Here is a 21,522-nt window from a genome sequence, read left to right on the forward strand (position 1 = left end):
TGCAACATTCAAACCTCATGGCCAATAGGAAACTCTTAATTGGTGATCAAAGATGTGGTACTTATTTCAACATTTCCTATCACTGTTATGCATATTAATAAACCCATCATTTACATTTTTTTTTTTTTTTAAATAAAATCTCTCCAAAATTATACACACAGCCTCTTGCAGCTGTAACCAAGCAGAGCTAAACTATTACTGCAGTGACAGAACCTATCTGGCAGGTAGCTACATGTTTAGTATTTCTAAGTTTCCCTCCCTATGCAGCAGAGGCTAGTCTGTACACAGACTTTTCCCAGACATGTAGGATGATGAGACAGGTGATTTGTAGCAGCTGAAGTATAACATGGCAGGCACAGGGACCCATGGGAACACTTGCCTCTTGGCTGTTATAATTAGTGTTGCAAGCTTCCTGGACACCAGAGAAACCTATAGAGTAATTCAGAGCGGATCAGCAGTATAGGCTGGGGGGGACAAGGATATTTTGCCGTCTCAGAGGGATCTCCCTGTACCCAGCTGGTGACAACCCCCCTCCTGTGGATAGCACAGCCCCTCTCTCTGTGCAGTCTGACATGGGATTCGCACAGTCCAGATCTCTGGAAACCCAGGAACTTGTGGAGAAGACAGGCTGTAAGTAGATGGGGGTTCCCCTGCTGTCCTGGGATGTGGGGAGGCTGCATGGGGAGGAGGGTGATGATGGGGCGATGCCTCTACTAATCACTTGCATCATGGTTTGGGTTTACAGGGTGAGTGATCGGGACTTAGAGGGGACCATGCATAGTGCATTCGATGCTGCTTTTAATATGTGTATCTGTGGAATTAGAAGAGTATTGTTTTAGAACATATATATATATTATTGGCGGTTGTGTTTATTTTAATCATGAATTTATGTAAACATATTTAACTGCTGCTTAAAAAGCATTGTGAGTATGATAGAGGGGGCCTGGGGGTAAGGGAGAGGTGCATTGTAAAAAAAAAAAAAAAAGTGTCAAGCCTGATAAACCTGCTTTGATGTATTGTACAAGGGTTATACATTGCTGGGTAGGTTGCATCTAAGCATCAGTTGTGGAGCTTCACTCTATCAAGGGACTGCACTGCAATATATATGGGTATTTAAATGAAGACTAAAAACTTCCTCAGTTAAGAAAGAACTTCCTCCTAAATTCTACTAGCATTTCAACCCTGGGAACGAAAACAAACACATATCAGTTTAATAAAAGTGTGCTTAAAATATGCCCTAAGTAAAATCTCAGAAAATATCCCCAGAGCAAAACAAACCTTTTACAGGCTTACTAGAACATTTGAGAACTGCATCATCATAACAGCTGCTGTCATTGAAGTTCTGTCACTGATCTGCATTGATGAAAGAGGATCTGGGGGCACCCCTACACACATGTAATATCTCCTATTGTATTCCATCCTCACTGCTCTTCTGTAGGTTTCAAAATATATGTGGCACAGCTAAAATTGACAAGCCGGGTTTTTAGAGTTATTTGCCTTTTGTATAGAGTTACTTGTCAGGATCACAGTATACATAGCACAGCAAATTATTAGCATAAATATTAAATGTATAAATTGGGAGCAGTGAGAGGGTAAAGGATGGAGTGAGGGTGTAAACTGTGTGTCCTAAGCAACAGGAAGAATACATTGTGCTTTTTGATTGGCAAACTAGGTTGGTCTATATAAAATGTACAATTCCAACAGGTATGAGCTTGCACACACAGTTTTAAAAAAGTTGTTTTTTTTTTTTGCCAAGTTACACGTTCTTAGTTTTTATTCTCACTAAGTGATACATAGGCTATTGATTATTATTAGTATTGATTCTCTAGTTTGTAAATGACTGTTGTATATGTAGCTAAACGCACAACGCATATTGATTTAATATATTTTATATATATATATATATATATATAAAGTTTTTGTTCTGTTTAGCTCTGACTCATAGTTCTGGAATATAGTGTTTTATAATTTAATGTACGTTTAGTTTTGTCAGAATTGTAACTCTTTGTTTTTAGTAAACAATGGGCTGTGTTGGGTTGACAACTGTTGTGTAAAATGTAAGCCAAGTGAATGCTATGTCATCAATAATTCAAGTATATTTGATGACTGTACAAAACAATTCTAGATGGAAATTGAATTGTAAAATTTAGGCAAAATTATCTAATTTACAAAAATTCTCCAAATCATGTATACTATAGTCATAGTATGGAAACTTTGGTCTAAATTGTTTAATTAATTTCACTACAATTCAGTGTTTACACAAAACACAAGGACCCTACAGCACTTTAGACAAACTCACAATATGCTGTATTATAGATTATAGATTGTCTGTGCTGTCTAGTAAGTTGGGGTACACATACAAACATGACGTGAAATGAGGGACTATGCCTATGGCTCAAACTAGACTTCAAATCCTGGCAGAAGTTAGATTAGATAGTGCTAAGTCAAGTGGTTATGCGTCTATCCAAACTGTAGTACCAGAACCTTTATAAATAGGTTGCATAGCACCAATGTAAACCTATGTAGCAATTTTTAAAATTGTGAAAAGCATCTGATAGTGGATGCGATAGGTAACCCAACTCCACCTAAGCTAGTATTCTGTGAATCCTGTAGTTCTCCAGCTGTAGTTTGAATTTGGCATGGCTGGTGTGAGGTCTGCTTCTCCAGGTAAAGCATGCTGAATTAATCGCCTAGGTTCTGAAGCATCATTATCCAGCCCTCCCAATATCAGGATGTGGCTGGTACAGATCATTATTTTTCCTACCAGGCACTGTTATCAGTGGGAGCGCTGGGTGTATCCTGTTAACCTCTTCCTTGAATGTTATAGGATATGTAGTGCCACACTCAATATCAGGTTTTGTAATAAGTTTTATTACGAATGGAAACACTCAGCACCAGTTTTTGTTTAGGAAAATACATCAATTAAATTGCTGCACATATTAATTAAAACTGCAGCTTGCCAAATAAGCCATCTTATGTTTTTTTTTTTTGGTTTTTTTAAATGAATGAAAGTAGATGGGACAGAAAAAACAAGCTCTGCCATATAAGGCAGGAGCTTTGTGGGTGCTCATTTTTGTTGACTACTTTATCTTTTTTTTTTGTATCAAACATACATGCTGTAGAAAATCTGGGAACACTCACTTCAGTGATTTGAAGTGGTCATGGTATCTGGAGTTAACCTTTCGCTGCGAAACCCTGCACATATAGAGTTTAACCCCCGTGCTGCCAAAGGTGTAACTCCACCTCCCGCACCTTCACTGGAGTTTCATCAGTCAGCCTGGAACTAGCTAATGTCAATTTTGTGCAAATTTCATTGTGTTAGTTATAGGTTGAGAACAGTCAGCTGACACTCACGGCTTGTGCAGGTCTGCAGAAGTCCGAAGCACGTTACCAGACCAGCGAGAGCCTCGGAGCCTGGAAGGGTGCAAATCATTACTAAATGGTTTGCCCAATTACTGGGACACTGGGCCAGGGTACTACTAGCATCATAACTACAGGAGTCTGTAGTGGTTATGATGCTTGGATTAACCCTTTAATTCTAAAATGCACATTTGATAGTTGGTCATCATTCATCCAACAGACAAATAGAATAAAGCTGCTATATAAGATACATAACGTTCGGTGGGCTAGTAACTTTTGCTCTTTTGGCTAGTTGGCTTATCCTGCTACCAGGTAGGCATTGATTATATTTTTACAGATCTGATAATTTTTTTCCTGTACAGATATCTCATCAAATAAAATAAAGCACAATTCAATGACACTGCCTTTTGGTAGGAACAATGCAATTTGTTTCTAGGTCTCAGTATAAAAGCATAACTTGGGGCCAGCGTACAGCCTTGAATATCAGAGAACACACACAGAGCTGCACTTGTCTAGCAGAGCAAACATCATGTTCAGGGCCGGTGCAAGGATTTTTGGGTACATAGGCGAAGATGTATTTTTCCGCCCCCCCCCCCCCAATAACATCTTCACCTATGTGCCTCTTAACCAGCCCCTCTCCCCGTTCATTATTGGTCCCCTCCCTTCCCTATCCCTTAGTGTTCTTCTGACAGTCACACACACTCAATGACAAACACACAGACTCACTGATCTGACACACACTCATTCATTGACACACACTGATTGACACTCAATGACAGACACACTGATAGTCAGACACAGACTCAATGACAAAGATACTCTCACTGATTTGACAGACACTCACACACACTGAGAGACACACACATACACTGACACACTCATACACTCACATGCAATACTCATACAATCACTCACAGACACACACACACTCATATAATCACTCACAGACACACATACACTCACTCACGCACACACTCACAGTCACTCACAGACAGTCACTCAGACACACATACAGTCACTAACAGACACACACATACACTCACTCACACAGATACACACTCACTCACAGACACACATACACACTCACAGACACACATACACTCACACACAGTTGCTCACTGACACACAGACACTCACACACTCACACACACTCTCTCACTGAAACTCACACACACTCACAGACTGCGGGAGCCGGAATATGACGTCATATTCCGGCTCCCGCGGCATCAGCAGACAGCATGCAAGGGAGCAGAGCGGTGAGATTAGAGCTCCCTCGCCGCGTCTGATCACAGCACAGCCGCGCCGGGGTCGAGATGGTGGCCTGGCAGGAGGGAGAGCTTCCCTCCTGCCGGTCACGGAAATCTTGCGCCCCCGGAGCCGGTGCGCCCTAAGGCGGCCGCCTGTGCCGCCTTATGGACGCGCCGGCCCTGATCATGTTTATCAGAGAATATCTTATAAGAACATGATGAATAAGCGTTTTCTAAATTTGTTTTAGAGTATAGATTAGGATATGAGAATTGGACATTTTAAAGGACCACTCTAGGCACCCAGACCACTTCAGCTTAATGAAGTGGTCTGGGTGCCAGGTCCAGCTAGGGTTAACCCATTTTTTTTATAAACATAGCAGTTTCAGAGAAACTGCTATCTTTATAAATGGGTTAATCCAGCCTCCAAATCCTCTAGTGGCTGTGTCATTGACAGTCGCTAGAGGCGCTTGCGTGATTCTCACTGTGAAAATCACAGTGAGAGCACGCAAGCGTCCATTATCAATGCTTTCCTATGAGACCGGCTATAAAGCTCTTGCCGCGCGTGCGCATTCAGCCGAATGGGAGGATCGGAGGCGGAGAGGAGGAGGAGAGCTCCCCGCCCGGCGCTGGAATAAAGGTAAGTTTTAACCCTTTCCTCATCCCAGAGCCCGGCGGGAGGGGGCACTATAGTGGCCCTTTAACCTTGTGAGTTATAAAGGGGTGGGGCCAAAGAGAGCTTCTGTGTGATTGCTGCTTTGCCAAAGAAGGGGGAAAAAAAGAATATTGTGGCATGCAGTGTTTCTATCCTACCAGTAGGGGCAGTATGATTAGTTCACATGGAGAGCAGACTTCAGAAGGAAACCTCACCTCAATCACCCTCAGTAAGGCAATAAATGAAATAATAAAGTCTTCTTCTTAAAAGGGAGCCCTATATTCAAAGTGTAGATTTTCTAATGCATAGAATAATTCTCTGAAATAAATGTATTCAGTAAAATTTGCACAAATATTAATTATCTGTATAACTGGCCTCTCATTGCCCATTTTGTACTTCCTTGTTAGTGCTGGGTATTTTTCAGCCAAATGTTTCTCATAAAGAAGCACTGAGAGGACTGATTCCCAGTCCAAAGACGAATGGTTTCATTGAAATTTAGCAATGCTCTGAAATGGACGTAAACAACTGTAAGTTTAATGATGGGTTTGATACTTTTATGGATTCATCTTTTATGTTGCCCCAAAGCAGGAGACATGGTTCCCTAAGCTGGAAAAATCCACACAAATGGAGACTCTAAACAGAATGCTCTATCACTTTTAGAATGCATTGGCTGAGCCACGTCAAGACTGTTCCAGACTATTTCTGTGGAGGGAATCTCCATGCTGAATAGATGTGGGGAGTAATTGTGAAAGGAGGTATGCGTGTTAGTGTGGGATAGGAATGCAGGTGAACAGGTTCATTACAACATGTACCGTTTATCATTCAACCGTGAATATCTTCTTTTCAATCTACCAGAGAAAACATCAGGAAACATTAAATGTTCAAGTTGCCAGATGTTATCCACTTCATTAAAACTGAAGTACTAAAGTGATACGTTCTTATTTCTGAAGATTTTTTTTTCATAAACTATTACACAGACTATAGTATAGATTGGTGAATAAATGTAGCATACAACTTCTCAGTTGGTTTATAGAAAACAACCAACAAGGTAGAAAAAGGATAATATGGATAATTAAAGGAACATTAAAGGACCACTCTAGTGCCAGGAAAACATACTCGTTTTCCTGGCACTAGAGTGCCCTGAGGGTGCCCCCACCCTCAGGGACCCCCTCCCGCCCGGCTCTGGAAAGGGGAAAAGGAGTAAAACTTACCTTTTTCCAGCGCTGGGCGGGGAGCTCTCCTCCTCCTCTCCGCCTCCTCTCTGCCCTGTCGGCTGAATGCGCACGCGCGGCAAGAGCTGCGCGCGCATTCAGCTGGTCTCATAGGAAAGCATTTACAATGCTTTCCTATGGACGCTTGCGTGCTCTCACTGTGATTTTCACAGTGAGAATCACGCAAGCGCCTCTAGCGGCTGTCAATGAGACAGCCACTAGAGGATTAGGGGGAAGGCTTAACCAATTTATAAACATAGCAGTTTATAAAAAAAATGGGTTAACCCTAGCTGGACCTGGCACCCAGACCACTTCATTAAGCTGAAGTGGTCTGGGTGCCTAGAGTGGTCCTTTAACACTGCAGGTTCCCTCTTCCCACTAACCTGATCACAGTGCAGAGGTTCTGGCTCAGTCTACTCTACACTGGCTCTGGCTCTGGCTCAGTCTACTCTACGTCGTATGAAAACACTCCTACAGGGATTTGCAAGACACTGGATGTCCTCATGCACAAACTGCAGAAAGCCCCCACTAGAGGCAGTCTCCATTGAGTCAACGTCTCCATGCTGAGCTCCAAGATACTGAAGAACGTCGGTCCTCCGATCTTTGGGAATCCCCCTGAACGAAAAATCTTTGCAGGACTGAACCCAGAGTGACAGTCACTAGAAATGGCACTAGGCAGCAGTGTAAACACTGTCTTTTCTCTGAGAAGGCAGCATTTCCCTTTACATTGATGAGGCTGCATGAACAGTGTTTATGGCCCAAAAGCACTACATTAAGCTTTAGCGGTTCTGGTGCCTTTAGTGTCCCTTTAAAGTGTTTTCCAGGCATATTAGGCCCTTAGCAGCAGCATGCGTCATGTTGAGTCGGTTTTAGAAGACAGAAATAAGTGGCAAATCAACGATTAATGCAGAGAGTGCAGCTCTGACACTTACTACCCATAGAGCTATAATATTCCCTCCTTTTAACCCTCTGCTTTCCTTTCCCCCCCTAGTAATATTCTTGTTGTTTGTCTGAATGTTTCATTTTCTTACAGATTCATGACATATATATATATAAGCAGGGTTGGCTCAGATTGATCGACTTGGATAGAAATTTATGCCAGTAATAACCCTTTATAATAATAAGATAATAATGTTCCAGAATAGTTTATTTTATATCAGATACAAGGAACAATGCATGATAAGACAGATGGAGAAGAAGGAAGAGATCAGAGAATCTCTTTTAGTAAACTTGAATTTTAGATGGACATATTACATTTTTTTTTATCCTAATTGCTGCACAGAGAAGGAGCCTTGTTGATATACACAGCGCACATTGCCCCTCCCCCCCAATGGCGGCCATGAAAACCACCAAGTCTGTGACATTGTTAACTTGTTTGATGGGATCTTTCTTGGCAATTCACTAAAAGCATTTTAATATTGATCTTGGGTGGATATATCAATAGCTTTTAGGTCAGAATGTGAGGCAAATGTATAAATTTGAGTTCTATGGTCAATTTTGCAGTCTTGGAATCTGAAGCTGCAAAAAAAAGTCTCTTAGATTTAGTAAACAGATGTTAAATGCAAGAAGGAAAACAAGTTTTGTGATTAAAAACGATTGATTAGAATATTAAAAAATATATATCTTTACGCATTACACTTATTGTTAAGTTACATTCAGTAAACCCTCTCCGTCCCACCGCCAGTGGTGTATCTTGTATTTGTGCTTCCCTAGGCACAAATAAATTCAGGCACTCTCCTAATCTAAATTTGCCCCACCACTTCGTGTCAAGGCCACTTTTTGGAATGACATACACACACACTCTCAGACACACTGACATGCACACACTGACACGAACATCTGCACTAATTTGACAGACACACACATTCACTCACAGACACACACTGACAGCTACACACTCACTGACATACACACAAACACTCACTGACAGACACACAAACACTCACACTACCTGACAGACACACACTCCCTGATAGACACACACTCACACACTGACAGACACATACACACTCACTGACAGACAGACACACACACTCACTGACAGACAGACACACACACTTACTGACAGACACACACTCACTCAATAACTGACAGACACACTCACTGATAGACAGACACAAACATACTCACTGGCTCTGGCTTCTTCCAATAGTAGCAAGGTCTGCTGCTTAATATCAGGGGTGGAACTTACGTGAGGGAGGATGGGCTTGTGTATGGGTGGAGCTATTGACATGGGGTGGAGCTATTGACATGGGGGTGGGGCCTGCACGCGCAATGCGGACCACGATCCTGTGTGCCGGGGAAGCTGCTGGGAAATCAGAAGGGAGACTGTCAGTGCTCCCTCCGGCCCCAGCAGCATCAACGCAGCCCCCAGCACCTCTCTCCAGCCCTCAGCATCTCCCAGCACCTCTCTCCAGCCCCTAGCATCTCTTAGCAGTCCGAGGGAACATAATAAAAGCACATGGCCCTGTAAGTTGCCGGGACTGTCCCGGGAGAGTGAATTGCCCGGGACAGACTCCAGCTTGCCGGGACTGTCCCGGCAAAAACAGGACAGTTGGCAACTATATGTAACCTCCTGTACTCCGTCTGATAAATGTTTATTTCTCATAATGCCTAGCTTGATTGCTGTATTCTACAGCATGATAACTGATCAATATAATGCAGTGGTTTAATGCATTTTATTTTAGCTGAATGATGGGTTATTAAATAGCGTGTTTTCTAGTGTAGTAAACTTTACACCTGATATAGATGGGTCATGAAAGAAGTGCTATTTGCAAAGCTCGCCCACATATTAAATGTCTGGAAGAGCAGAGGGAAGTCTGGTTTGTCTGAGAAGCATTCATGCGTTAAGAGGGTGTATTCTTTACACACCTTTGAATTCTCTGTGTCACTTCATTGACTTGAGAGACACTGAGAGAGGCTCAGGGAACGCCATACACAGAATTACATCTATTAAGAATCTCTTCCGACTTCTGATCAATACAAAAACCTTGGCCAAGCTGCCTGCTTCCTAAATTTATTTTCACATGCAGGACTTGATGCAATGCCACATCACCATTGTCAATCTATATATCTGCTTTCAAGTCAACTTACAATGTAGGAGTGTTTGGGCCTTTGAAATAATTCTTAGGTGGCACATTTTTATTTTATGTTGTGTCTATATTAATAGAAACACTATGCTTTCTTTATTATAATAATATATATCCGCTGTCCCTGGTGGCGTCAGACGTTAACTGTGCATAAAATTGATATGAGACAGCCTGGAACTATAGTTATGGACTGGGTAATGACGCTCCTATGATGCTAATGGAGGTAGGGTTACGACGCCGGCAGCAGAGGGGTTAATGTGTTTGTGAGTGTTTGTGTCAGTGTGTATCTGCATGTCAGTGTGTGTATCTGTTTTTCAGTGTGTATCTGAGTGTTTCTGTCAGTGTGTATCAGTATGTCAGTGTGTGTATCTGTATGTCAGTGTGTATCTGTTTTTCAGTGTGTATCTGAGTGTTTCTGTCAGTGTGTATCTGTATGATAGTGTGTATCTGAGTGTTTCTGTCAGTGTGTATCTGTATGATAGTGTGTATCTGAGTGTTTGTGTCAGTGTGTGTATCTGTATGTCAGTGTGTGTATCTGAGTGTATGTGTCAGTGTGTGTGTATCTGTGTGTAAGTGTGTATGTTCCAGTGCATGTATCTCTGTGTCAAGGTGTTCATACATGTTTGTGGGCTGTGTGGGGGTGGTCGGCGCTGCAGCTGGGTGAAGCCACCTCCCTGAAATGCATTCTTGCAAGTTGGGATGTGTTGATATGCCATTATTCATGAAGGAGTTATAACTTTTAATGGCTGCGAAATAAATTAGTCCAAAATGGCAGTGAATTGTGTGGAAGTCTTTGGTTGAAGTTAAATAGGGTATGTTTACATTTAAGAATTCTTTTCCTTAGTATCAGCCTGTAGAGTAGCAAAGCATCAAGGGAGTTGCAGTTTTACATCTGCGGATCTACCTTCTGGCTACCCCTGCTAGTATAATAATGCCAATCTATATAACAAGTAGATGGTGCAAGGCCTAACAAGAATGAAAGCATGCATTGTATACACGAGATAATACAGAAACATGCCCTGATAGGAAATACCATGCACATTCCAGTACAGTATCACTTGTCAAGTAGATCATATACATGGAATTTAAGTTCTCTACACATGGCCAAATCTCAACCATCCGACAGAGGTCAAACACAATCCTTATTAATCAGCTCTCAACAAATTAAAAAATAGCTATTTTTCTGGCAGACATGGGACTTTAATATGCATCAATGAATCGACAGTTCTGTCTGGAGGCACTTTTGAGTTGTAAAGAGGTCATGCTCCGAATCAAATGCTCATAGGAGATATTTAATTATTCATGGAAAGGGTAGTGGATGAACAGAACAATTTCCCTGTGGGGACGATAGAAACTAATAGCATATCATATGCTATATATAGTAAAAGAAGAAAAAGTTTAATGAGGTTGGAAATTTTCATAGTAACTTGCTAAGCAAGCATGCCCATCTGAGACTTTTTTGACCTGTTTTACATAAAATTTAGATCAGGGAAGAGAGAAGATAATATTTGTCCAAAAATTGGTAATCATACTGAATTTCTGTATTTCAGATACTTACCTTGCGCATTCTAAGAACATGCAGTGTTACCGTATAAATTAACCATGTAATATGCTCTGTGCCTTTAAATAAATACAAATAAATGTGACTTGTTTAAAACCAATAAAAGGTTATTTAAACACACTTGTGTCAATAAAGTGCTTTGTTTTAATTACTTTATGGGGTCACAGGTTGAGGTGACTTGAGATGCACGTGATGACGCGTTTCGCTGTACCTACAGCTTCCTCAGATCACTCACACAGTCCAAGTATCTATCCCATTCGGACCACTGAAAAATGGCGTGTTTAAAAGTAAAGTGCATCCTTCTGATATACAAGTAACATAGGTTAAACAAATCAAACACCTGTTCACTAGACATTATAAACAAATGCCTATTTGCACTTATAAAATATACATAGACAATCTAAGAATGCATGAACCTTCATACAATAAAAATAATGAAATATGTTTATAATCTATAAGGAAATGTAGTCCCTACTTATGTATTTTATGAAAACTAGAGCACTTAGGGAAACAAAAATAAAAACAGATTCAGATATAGGTAGCTATATAGAAGCATATTAGATCTGGTGATCTGTGGTCCAGCCCTATCTATAGTTTCGCACATTGCTGATATTCCCATTCACATTTTTATGGATGAGGTTGTGCAGCCACAATTTGGACCGGGTCAGAGAGAAGTGGGAACTTCATGACCTGGGCCCACACAGAAGAAAACATAGCACAAATATATGTATCATCAGCTGTAGTGCCAATTACATGAAGACTACACTGGCACTTAAAGGAACAATGTAACATTAGAACATGCGCGCAACATCACAGTATGTTACGATATGAGTCGAGAAGTAAGATTCCTGGTTATACCCAAAGGGCTTGAAAGTGCCATTTTGCAATGATTTGCTTCTTTCCTGGATCCCTCTGGTGCGGAGTCTCCCTCAATGCAGGCCGCAGAAGGCAAATGCTTTTGCCGGTAATTCATTGAAGGAGAGCATCAGCTGAGCACTTTAAGCCAATGAATGAGTGTCAGAAATATGCACAGATATCTAAGTAGTGTAACATGCAGAAACACTGAACATAGAGGGTCCTTGCACCATGACCAATGCAAAACACTAAAGTAGTTATGGTGCGCGAAGTATCCCTTTAACCCCTTAAGGACACATGACATGTGTGACATGTCATGATTCCCTTTTATTCCAGAAGTTTGGTCATTAAGGGGTTAACTTTGTTAAGTCCTACAGAATGTACTGGCACAATATAAATACTACTATTACTATTAATAATATCCATTCCTTCTTATGAAGGCATACAGAAAAGGGACAGGCACATTGCTACAGTGATATCTGCCATTGCTGCAGTTATGAGCAACTATGAGCAGGGAGACAAGGACAGCTGACCATACTGCACTATAACCTTTGCAGTGAGTTATGGGGCATGGAGTGTCCCTTGGACAAAGGAATGCTTACTGTAACAAAACCGAAAACAAAACTTGACGGTAATGCATATAGCTGATATATAAAGTGGCTGCATTTAATGGGATCAATACTATCATGCAAATGCCTGCTTTTATAATCCCTACATTACAGCTGTTTCATCCTTAAATCTCTGTCTTCGCAAAATCTATTTATAGGAGTTTTTGTCATCAGAAAAAAAAAATATTCCTGTTTATAGATATTTTTGGTATAATCATTTTAAAAACATAAATATAACCTTTATTACTCCTTTTTAATGCATTTTTTGTCTTTAAATACTTGCAGGTTTAAAGAATTTCAGTATTTATAAAAAAATGTTAGAACTGAATATGTTAATGAAGTATATATACACATTTTTAACAGCACAATCCATGAATACTAATTAAATAGATATCTTGTCTTTATAAAAGGATAAGAATCTCTGATTTCCTTATCAAATAAAAATACCAACATAAATTAATATTCACTAATGTGAGAATTCAAAGTGAATTTCACATTTAAGGTGAAACTAGCTGAACTGGATACATTTTCCAAGTCAGCTGTGCTTTAAGTTCAGTGAACTGGTGAACTGTGGCATTAATTTCAGAAAAACATCCAATTTAAAGGGACACTACAGTCACTAAAACAACTACAGCTTTTTGTATTTGTTCTGGTGAGTATAATCAGTCCCTTCAGGATTTTTGCAGTAAACATTGTGTTTTCAGACAGTGCCGTATGGCGCGTGGCATTGGGGCACTATAGGGTTAGGAATACAGTTTTGTATTCCTAACACTATACTATCACTTTAAGTGATTCAGTACAGTGGAAGAGAAATATATTAGGCGATAATGCAGTGAAGGAGAGATGGAAGAAATATAGTGCAGGTGTAAATAAAGTGATTCTGTCACCGTCTGGAGTCTTTGCATATTTTGGTGACATCGCTGCTTGCAGTGCAATGGCCTGGGGGTGTAGGGGAAGGTGAGTTTTACTTAAAGGGACACTCCAGGCACCCAGACCACTTCTGCTCATTGGAGTGGTCTGGGTGCTAACTCCCAGTACTCCTAACCCTGCAAGTGTAATTATTGCATTTTTTTATAAACTGCAATAATTACCTTGCAGGGTTAACTCCACCTCTAGTGGCTGTCTACTAGACAGCCACTAGAGGGAACTTCCTGGTTCCTAGCAAGGGAAACCTGTGCTAGAGCGTCGCTGGACGTCCTCACGCTGTGTGAGGACCTCCAGCGTCGCTCAAATCCCCATAGGAAAGCATTGAAATTCATTTCAATGCTTTCCTATGGGGAGCGCAAATGCGCATGCGCATTAGGTCTCCTTGGCCGGTGGGCGGGATCAGTCTCGCCCACCGGCCGATGGAAGCACAGGGAGGAGCGGCGCGGAGGAAGAGGCAGCGACGAGGGACATCGCCGCTGCCTCAGGTAAGTGACTGAAGGGGTTTTCACCCCTTCAGTAACTGGGGATTGGTGGGTGGGAGGGAGAGGGACCCTCCAGTGCCAGGAAAATGGATTGTTTTCCTGGCACTGGAGTTTCCCTTTAACTAAAGCTGTCCCTTGTGGCAGCCGCCATCATCCTCTTCAACCCCTGGGCCCCATGTCTGTGCACAGAGTACTACACTGAGGTGTATGGAGGATTGCGCAGGATCACGATTGCCTCCATAGACAATGCCTATTTCCTCATAGCTATCACTAGTGATGGCTGGTGGACATGGTGAAATATGACTTTGCCAAAATGAGTATTTCATCAAGATTTAAAAAAATAAAAATGTAATCTTTGACAGAGCTGCTTTAAATAGGAGAATTTAGTGTAGATAGAAAGAGAGAGCGCGAATGACATGCCAGTGTATAGTAGAGGAATAGATAGCGATATAGTGATAGAGTATAGTGCAGGGGGTTCAATTCGATTGAGGAAGTTTAGAAGGAAAAAAATGAAGGAGGAGGTTGCAAAAAGAAATAGTTGAAAGGGGTTTATCATAGGGCAGATCATCATACAAAAGCACGTATGCAGAGGAGAGAAATGTGTGAGGGAATAGTGGGATGGTAAATAAATAAAGGGATGCATGGCATAGTGAGAGAAGTAGGTGGAACGGAAGTAGTGTAGGGGAGAAAAATAGTTGGAGTGGATCTAGAAAGGTAGAGGACAAAGAGTTGGTGAGAATGTAATGCACGGTCTAGAAATATCTGTGGGATAATGTTCCTCAAGGCGAAAAGATAATTTAAATAACCTTCCTTTTCTCTTGATTAGTATATCGACTTGAAATGACAGCTCCATGACTCTCTTTTCATATATTTCATGTAGTGATCTAACCTCATTTGCCCATACTGAGCTGTAAGTACAGATCACTGGTCACGTCAGTGACCAGGGCCGGATTAACATAGGGGCTGATGGAGCTGCAGCTCCAGGCCCATGGAATAGGCCCATTGATTTAAAAAAATACATATATATTTTTTTTTTACTTTTTTTTTTTTTTTTTTTTTTTACACACTACTCTCAGAGTTGCCTCCTGGACAGTTTTTATTTGAGGCTGCCTGGCCGGTGCCGATATTGCAGTTATACCGGCAATACAAATGCCAGTATTTTTCTCAGTATAAACAGAGATTACTCTGCAATACCAGCAGCGGCCAGTAGGTGTCGCTGTGTGTGTGGAGAAAGGCAGGGATAGGAAGTTACAGCATACACCTGCATTTCTTTACTCACTGATCCGCAGCGGAGCAGCTACACAGCACAGAGAGTCCAGACAGCAGCGCCCAGCCTGCAGAGACAACCTACAGCTCAGGGAAGTGAGAGATGGGGTAATGGCTGCAGGGAAACATGGGGACACAGACACTATGGGACACTGTGAGACATGGGGACATCGGGAAACAGACACACATGGGGACACTGGGAGACATGAGGACACTGAGACACTAGGGACACAATGTGCCTCAGTGTCCCCATGTCTCCCAGCCGGTGTCTCAGTGTCCCCATGCGTCTCAGTGTTCCCATGTCTCCCAGTGTCCCTAGTGTCTGTGCGCCCATGTCTCCTAGTGTCTGTGTTCCAAAGTCTACCAGTGTGCACATGTCTCCCAGTGTCAGTGTTCCCATGTCTCCAAATGTCGCCATGTCTCTGTGTCCCCTAGTGACATGGGGACCCTGGGAGACATGGGGACACAGACACTAGGTGAAACTGGGCAACATGGGGACACAGAGACATGGGGATACTGGGAGACATGGGGCACTGAGACACTATGATACATAGGGACACAGTGATACATAGTCACAGTGTCCCCAAGACTCCAAGTGTCTCAGTGTCCCCAGGTCTCACAGTGTCCCCAAGAGACACAGCTGAATCAAACTGTAAGTAGTTTTTTTGGTAATTTTATAGAATTTTCTCCTATGTCACTCCTTGTGATTTACATTACGTGATGTCACGTATACATAATTAGTTATGCAAATTAGTAAGGCCTGTATTTTTTTTCAAGAAACCCTAACTACTTTTCACATACTCTTGCTTAAGTATGGAAACTTAAGAGGGATATATGGAAACAAAACTTGTGTGGACTAGCTGAAATTAAATTAGTTAAGGTAATGCTGACTTTGGTCTCTCTAAGACTGTGGCATGTTCCCTTTCTTCTGCACTCACTATATCCACCTTTTCTCTGTCTCAGACTATATACCAGGAGCTTCTGCCTGCTAGTAAGAAGGTAAGGAGACAAGTGGACATGTGAGTGCTAGGGGACAGTCCTTCGAAAGCATGGCGCGAGCGTATCATTAGACGCATTTATGTCAAGCTCAGGATGCTGTTGGCCAGCATGCATTCATGTCAGGCTAGCCTTCCAATTCTTTGGGCAGGTTCGTCCCTTTCGGAAGTTCTGGTTACATGATCCACGTCAGTGGCCCACCCTTTTACACCGTCCATTGACTTCCTGCTTCACTTGACACTGCTGTTAGGGGGTATGGATTACTTGAAAGATGAGAGCATGAATTAGAGAAAGATTAGCATATTTTAAGAGAATCTGAGTTTTCTTATAGCTGCATCCTATGAGTTTCCCTCTGGCAACACCTCCACCAGATACATAATGCTTGAGCGGTATGACTGTTTTAGTGTTTTTGGTCGATAAGATTCTGTACTAAGGACCCCCATAATTGTCAGCACTAGGCCCACTGGGCTCTTAATCAGGCCCTGCCAGTGACACACACTTCTTGCTACACTGCTTGGAGTGGAATTTTGGGTACGTTTTACTGGACATTTTTGCTGTTTATAAAGAAATTTATTTAACTTTTTAAAAATAATGTGAAATTCAGGAGGTTAGAGGCTGTCTTGGAAGGATGTTGTGGGAAAGGATTTCCCCTGGAGAAATAGAGGAAAAAATAGATCTGTTAAAGGGACGTGAAATATTAATTTTAACTTTTGCTGTGCAAATGTCACAGTGCAGATGGGGATGGGGGTGAGGCTGGAGGAGGCAGCAAGATCTGTGTTGTTTTTTCAATGTAACTTTTGTAACTATTTTATTTAGAAAGAGTAATGTATTTTAACAATTCCTATAAAAAAACAACCTATCTATATCAGTATTCAGTGAAACTTCCATAAATGATTAAAGTCAATGTTTATTAACACTTACTTATACTCGACACAAGTGTAAAAAAAAAAAACATTAAAAAAAAAAGTTTTTACAAATCGATCAACTAGCTAATAATGCAGCCAGGGTTCAACTGCAGTTATACTCACTCTTCCACCTCCGACCACCTGAAAAAAAAAAGACCTTTCAAAAATGTGATTGCTACTGTGTTTGTTACTGTATGCCTGTTTCTATATACGTGTTTCTGTGTGTGTATGCATATGTGTCTGTGGTTTTTTTTTGACAATATAATTTTTCTGTAAAAATATATATAATTATGAGAGCTATGTCCTCTCTACAGATGGTAACAAAAAACTGTTTTACAAATATCTGCTTATATAATATCAGGATTACAAATATCTGCTCCCAAGAGCTGTTCTTGAAAAGTACTAAGCCAAAGGCAACTTAATACTTTTGTTCAACTTAGGGATTTTGAATTCATGCCTTCTTTAGTTTTACACCTTTTTTGCATTCTATGTTTAAAGTGAACCTATCAGTTATGAATTGCATAATTGACAGGTTCACATTTAAGTAAATATAGGCTTAATCTTTAGTCAGTGCTGATGGGAGTGGGAGAAAGTTATATAGATTAAAAGACGCTCACTTGCCCTACACTGGGTAAGAGGGGCTGTATAACCGCTCACAGCAACATTGACTGCCGTCTTTACTGTTATGCCAAATACATGGTAGGATAGCCAAGGAAGGTCAAAAATGAATTTCCATCTAAACATTTGCTAGCAATTTTGCCAGCTCATTGTAGAAATGAATGTTCATGTTCTTTAACATGCCTACCAACATTTCAAATCAATAGGGACACTGTAATTGTGGAGGTGTGAGTGAGGGTGTGACCAGGGGCAGGGCTGTTCTGAGAAATTTTAGGTGACTTACTAATAACAATTTTTGGAACGAACATATGATTTATGTTCACATAAGTACACAGACTTATTTGTAAACACATTTATTGTCTTTTAAAGACACATTACTATGAGTATAATTACAGTGGAGCTCTGTTATACACTGTAGACACATCAGGAATATGAATCTTCTACAAAAGAGGGACATTAGGATGTAAATAAGGGGAAGAGGGATGTGGGTCCAGAATAGAGACTGTCCCTCCTAAATTGGGACAATTGGGTGGTATGATTTAGGCACAACAGAAGCCCTTATCATGTCAACATGTTTTACTGTCAGTTTTATTTCTGTAGAGTTTTGTGATATATTGATACACACTGTACATTAATGTAATTAATATTGTGGTTTATCTCTAACACACCTATAGGTACTCCATGCTTCTCTATGTTTTAGTACTGTGAAGATCTGTAATGCACGTCTAAACAACTGAGGTTTATTGCTGAGGAACACTGGCAGACACTCCTAAACTTTGCATGCACAAAAAATGAATATTTAATGAGCGCTATAGTGTCAGAAACACACATTTGGGTTCCTGACACTAAGGTTCTAAAACCACCGTGTAGGTGTTCGGCCCCCCTTTTCTCCCCTCAAAAAGGCAATTTACCCCTCCTGTCTGGCCCTGCTCCTGAACCACCTTCTTGGCTGACATACTCAAAATTGATTATCTCAACCAATCAGAATGCTTCCCAATAGGAAAACGTTGGATTGGCTGAAATCGTCAATTCTGATGATCTCAGCCAAGGAAGCCGGGTGGGGGCGGAGCCAAACACTGCCCTGGTCTTTCAGCATCACCCCATAAAGATGAATTGATTCAATGCATCTCTATGAGGAAAGTTTAGCGTCTCCATGCAGAGCGTCTGAAGAGTGGCCATTAGAGGTGTTGCTAGGCTGTAAAGTAAACTGACTAAAGTCTTAGAAAAGAAGGAGCCAAGGATAAAAACGATGGGATTAGGATTAACAATGATGAAAAATGCTAGAAAATAGAAAAATTTGATAAATATTCTAAAACGTAAACTTTGTGCAACTGGATTTGTGCCTCTTTCAATAATGTGCCTTAGTAATGAATTTCTGTGCCAGGTGTGGAGATATTAAACTCTGTGCTGAGAGCTATTTTTTTCAGACAGATAAACACAATAGATAGAAGTTTCTATTTTGCAATTTCTAACAAAAAAATCCATTTCATGGATTCTCACAAAGCAAACCCACCATGCAACCTATTTTTGTCATTGTTCAAAAAAAAATAAACAGAGCTTCCACAAGAACCCATTTATTATCTGTATAAAAATTGTCACACAGAGAATAGAAAAAATAAATACCGTACATAGGGAAAGAATTCTGCAAAGTAACGTAACAGTCATGTTTTTCTCAACCCTGCGGAGAATTGAAAGAACCTTTCCATGTAGAACCCAGCAGATATTTCATATTTGTACTGTGTATGTTAATTGATGTTTTTTGACCCTTATTGAAAGGACAGATTGTTCTCTCTAAAAAAAAAAAAAAAAAAAAAGCTTTTCATATAGTAAATGTAACAGAATGATAACATTTTAAAGATACAGGCCACCAGAAATGAACAGAACTTTGTGTACCATAAAGGTACACTTTAAGCAACACGTCAACCATTAATTATGCTGAGAGGAGGTATACTGTCTTGGTCCACAGTTGCATATAACTGTGACAATATGCAAAAATCTCTGGTAGACTGTCCTTCCAGTGACTGACACGAAAGGTGGCAATTTTAATTCTCAATCATTCAGCTGCATTAACTTATAAAGAATAAAAATCATGTCAGCTGCCAATCAGACTCCATAGCTCCAAGCATTCTGTTGGGCAGGAAAGAGGGAAATTGTTATTTGAGCTCTAGTAATGGTCCACTGTGTTCAAGCTAAGAAACATTTAGCTAACTTTGAAACTGCATCGTTTAAGAAACGTTTTGCCCATTATAGCTCAAGACACTTGGGTATTCTCTTTAGTTTACGCTCCTGTTAACTTTATAAGGACTGGACACAACATTCCCATGAAATTGAAACTTGAGTTGATGCCAGACCTAATCGTCTAAGATATGAGATATGTTAGTGACTGTTTAACTTTGTGGAACCCTGACTGCAAATCCAGAACGTATTCTTTGCTCACCTCCCTTCTTTACTTCACCATCAAACTGCCAGGTTAAACCAGTTTCAATCAAATGACTGAAGACAGGTTAATTTGCGGTTATTTTCCTATTATCTCCTCTTCATCATGCTCAAAAAGGCATTTGCTCATGTGATGCAATACAGGTACCCATGGCATCTTGCTGTGCATATATCAATCAGAAGATTGCATCTCTGAGTTTTTTTACTCATGCATACGCGAGTGTACAGAGTTGATACTGCTTTTCGTCAGTGTCCTCTGCCAGTAGTTGAAGAGAAGAAGTAAGTGGAGTAGAAGAGAGAGATTTTTTTTGCGAGTAAATCAGTCCTCTCTTTTTTTTCCACAAATGCCACCTGCGTCACTTGGGTGGATCTTTAAAAAAAATGTACAAATCCTACAAGTAACTTTTTTCCTAAATCAATATTTCTCTTAGCACCATTTTTATGCTAAGTTTGGAAACATACTTTCGATTAGTCCCTAAAGAGAGAGGGATCCCCTAAAGAGTTCTGATTTGGGACCCCATTCACTCTGTTCCAGAATTTCCTCACTCACAAATTGTATCTCTCAATGTAGGCCATATATGAGGTAGGCAGTAGCAATGGCGTTGCTATGGTTGGGGTTACTCAGTTGCGGAAACTCATGTCGTCATCCCTCATGGACCTCCTCCCATACCAGTCACAGGATAGTAGTAAATACTTGAAACAATAAATTGTCTACACAATCAAAACAGACACGTTAGACTATCAGGGTTATTTACTAAAATGAGAATTAAGAGTGAACATTCAAATTTAAGGACAGTGTAGCCAAACTGAAAACAGAGCTAACACACTATTAAGTCATTTTGAATTATCACTCTAGTGAATATCCCTGTATTACATAATTACAAATAAATCATTGAGGGATGGATGGTTGGGGTTCACCGGCATTGCTTCTGCAGCAGCATTCCACACATCCCCACGCACTCCACTGCTATTTATGAGCCATGAACACTACACCCATACATCTCCCAGCAATAGCTCTATCATTACTTCTGCACAATTACAGCCTGTCCTCTGCCAATAGACCCCATGAAATCCTCTTAAAGTCTTCCTAACCTGCCTGTAATTTAACACTTACATTGCCATCAAACACATGCTTACAAAGTGCATAATGTCTGTTTCTGCTGATATGAGAGTGCTTCCACAGCCTTATCCAGTTGATCAACCCCGGTTGTCCAACTGACTGGGCTATCTAATAGCCTGGTAAGGATCTTGAGAACCTGACATGCTCCCTTTTCAGACACAATTTGTATAATTTGTACACCACTTTCCC

General features: G+C 40.8%; 1 protein-coding gene across 1 annotated transcript in view; it reads left to right on the forward strand.

The window, feature by feature from the left end:
- Positions 1–407: 407 nt before the first annotated feature.
- TESC (tescalcin) overlaps positions 408–21,522 on the forward strand; it is a 51,925-nt gene continuing 30,810 nt past the window's right edge. The window contains exon 1 of the mRNA XM_063456970.1: positions 408–630. Within this exon, the coding sequence (XP_063313040.1) occupies positions 573–630 (58 nt within the window). The 5' untranslated portion in view covers positions 408–572. The remainder of the gene's footprint in view (positions 631–21,522) is intronic.

This window comes from Pelobates fuscus, chromosome 5 (assembly GCF_036172605.1).
Source record: "Pelobates fuscus isolate aPelFus1 chromosome 5, aPelFus1.pri, whole genome shotgun sequence".
NCBI classification, from domain to species: Eukaryota; Metazoa; Chordata; class Amphibia; order Anura; family Pelobatidae; genus Pelobates; species Pelobates fuscus.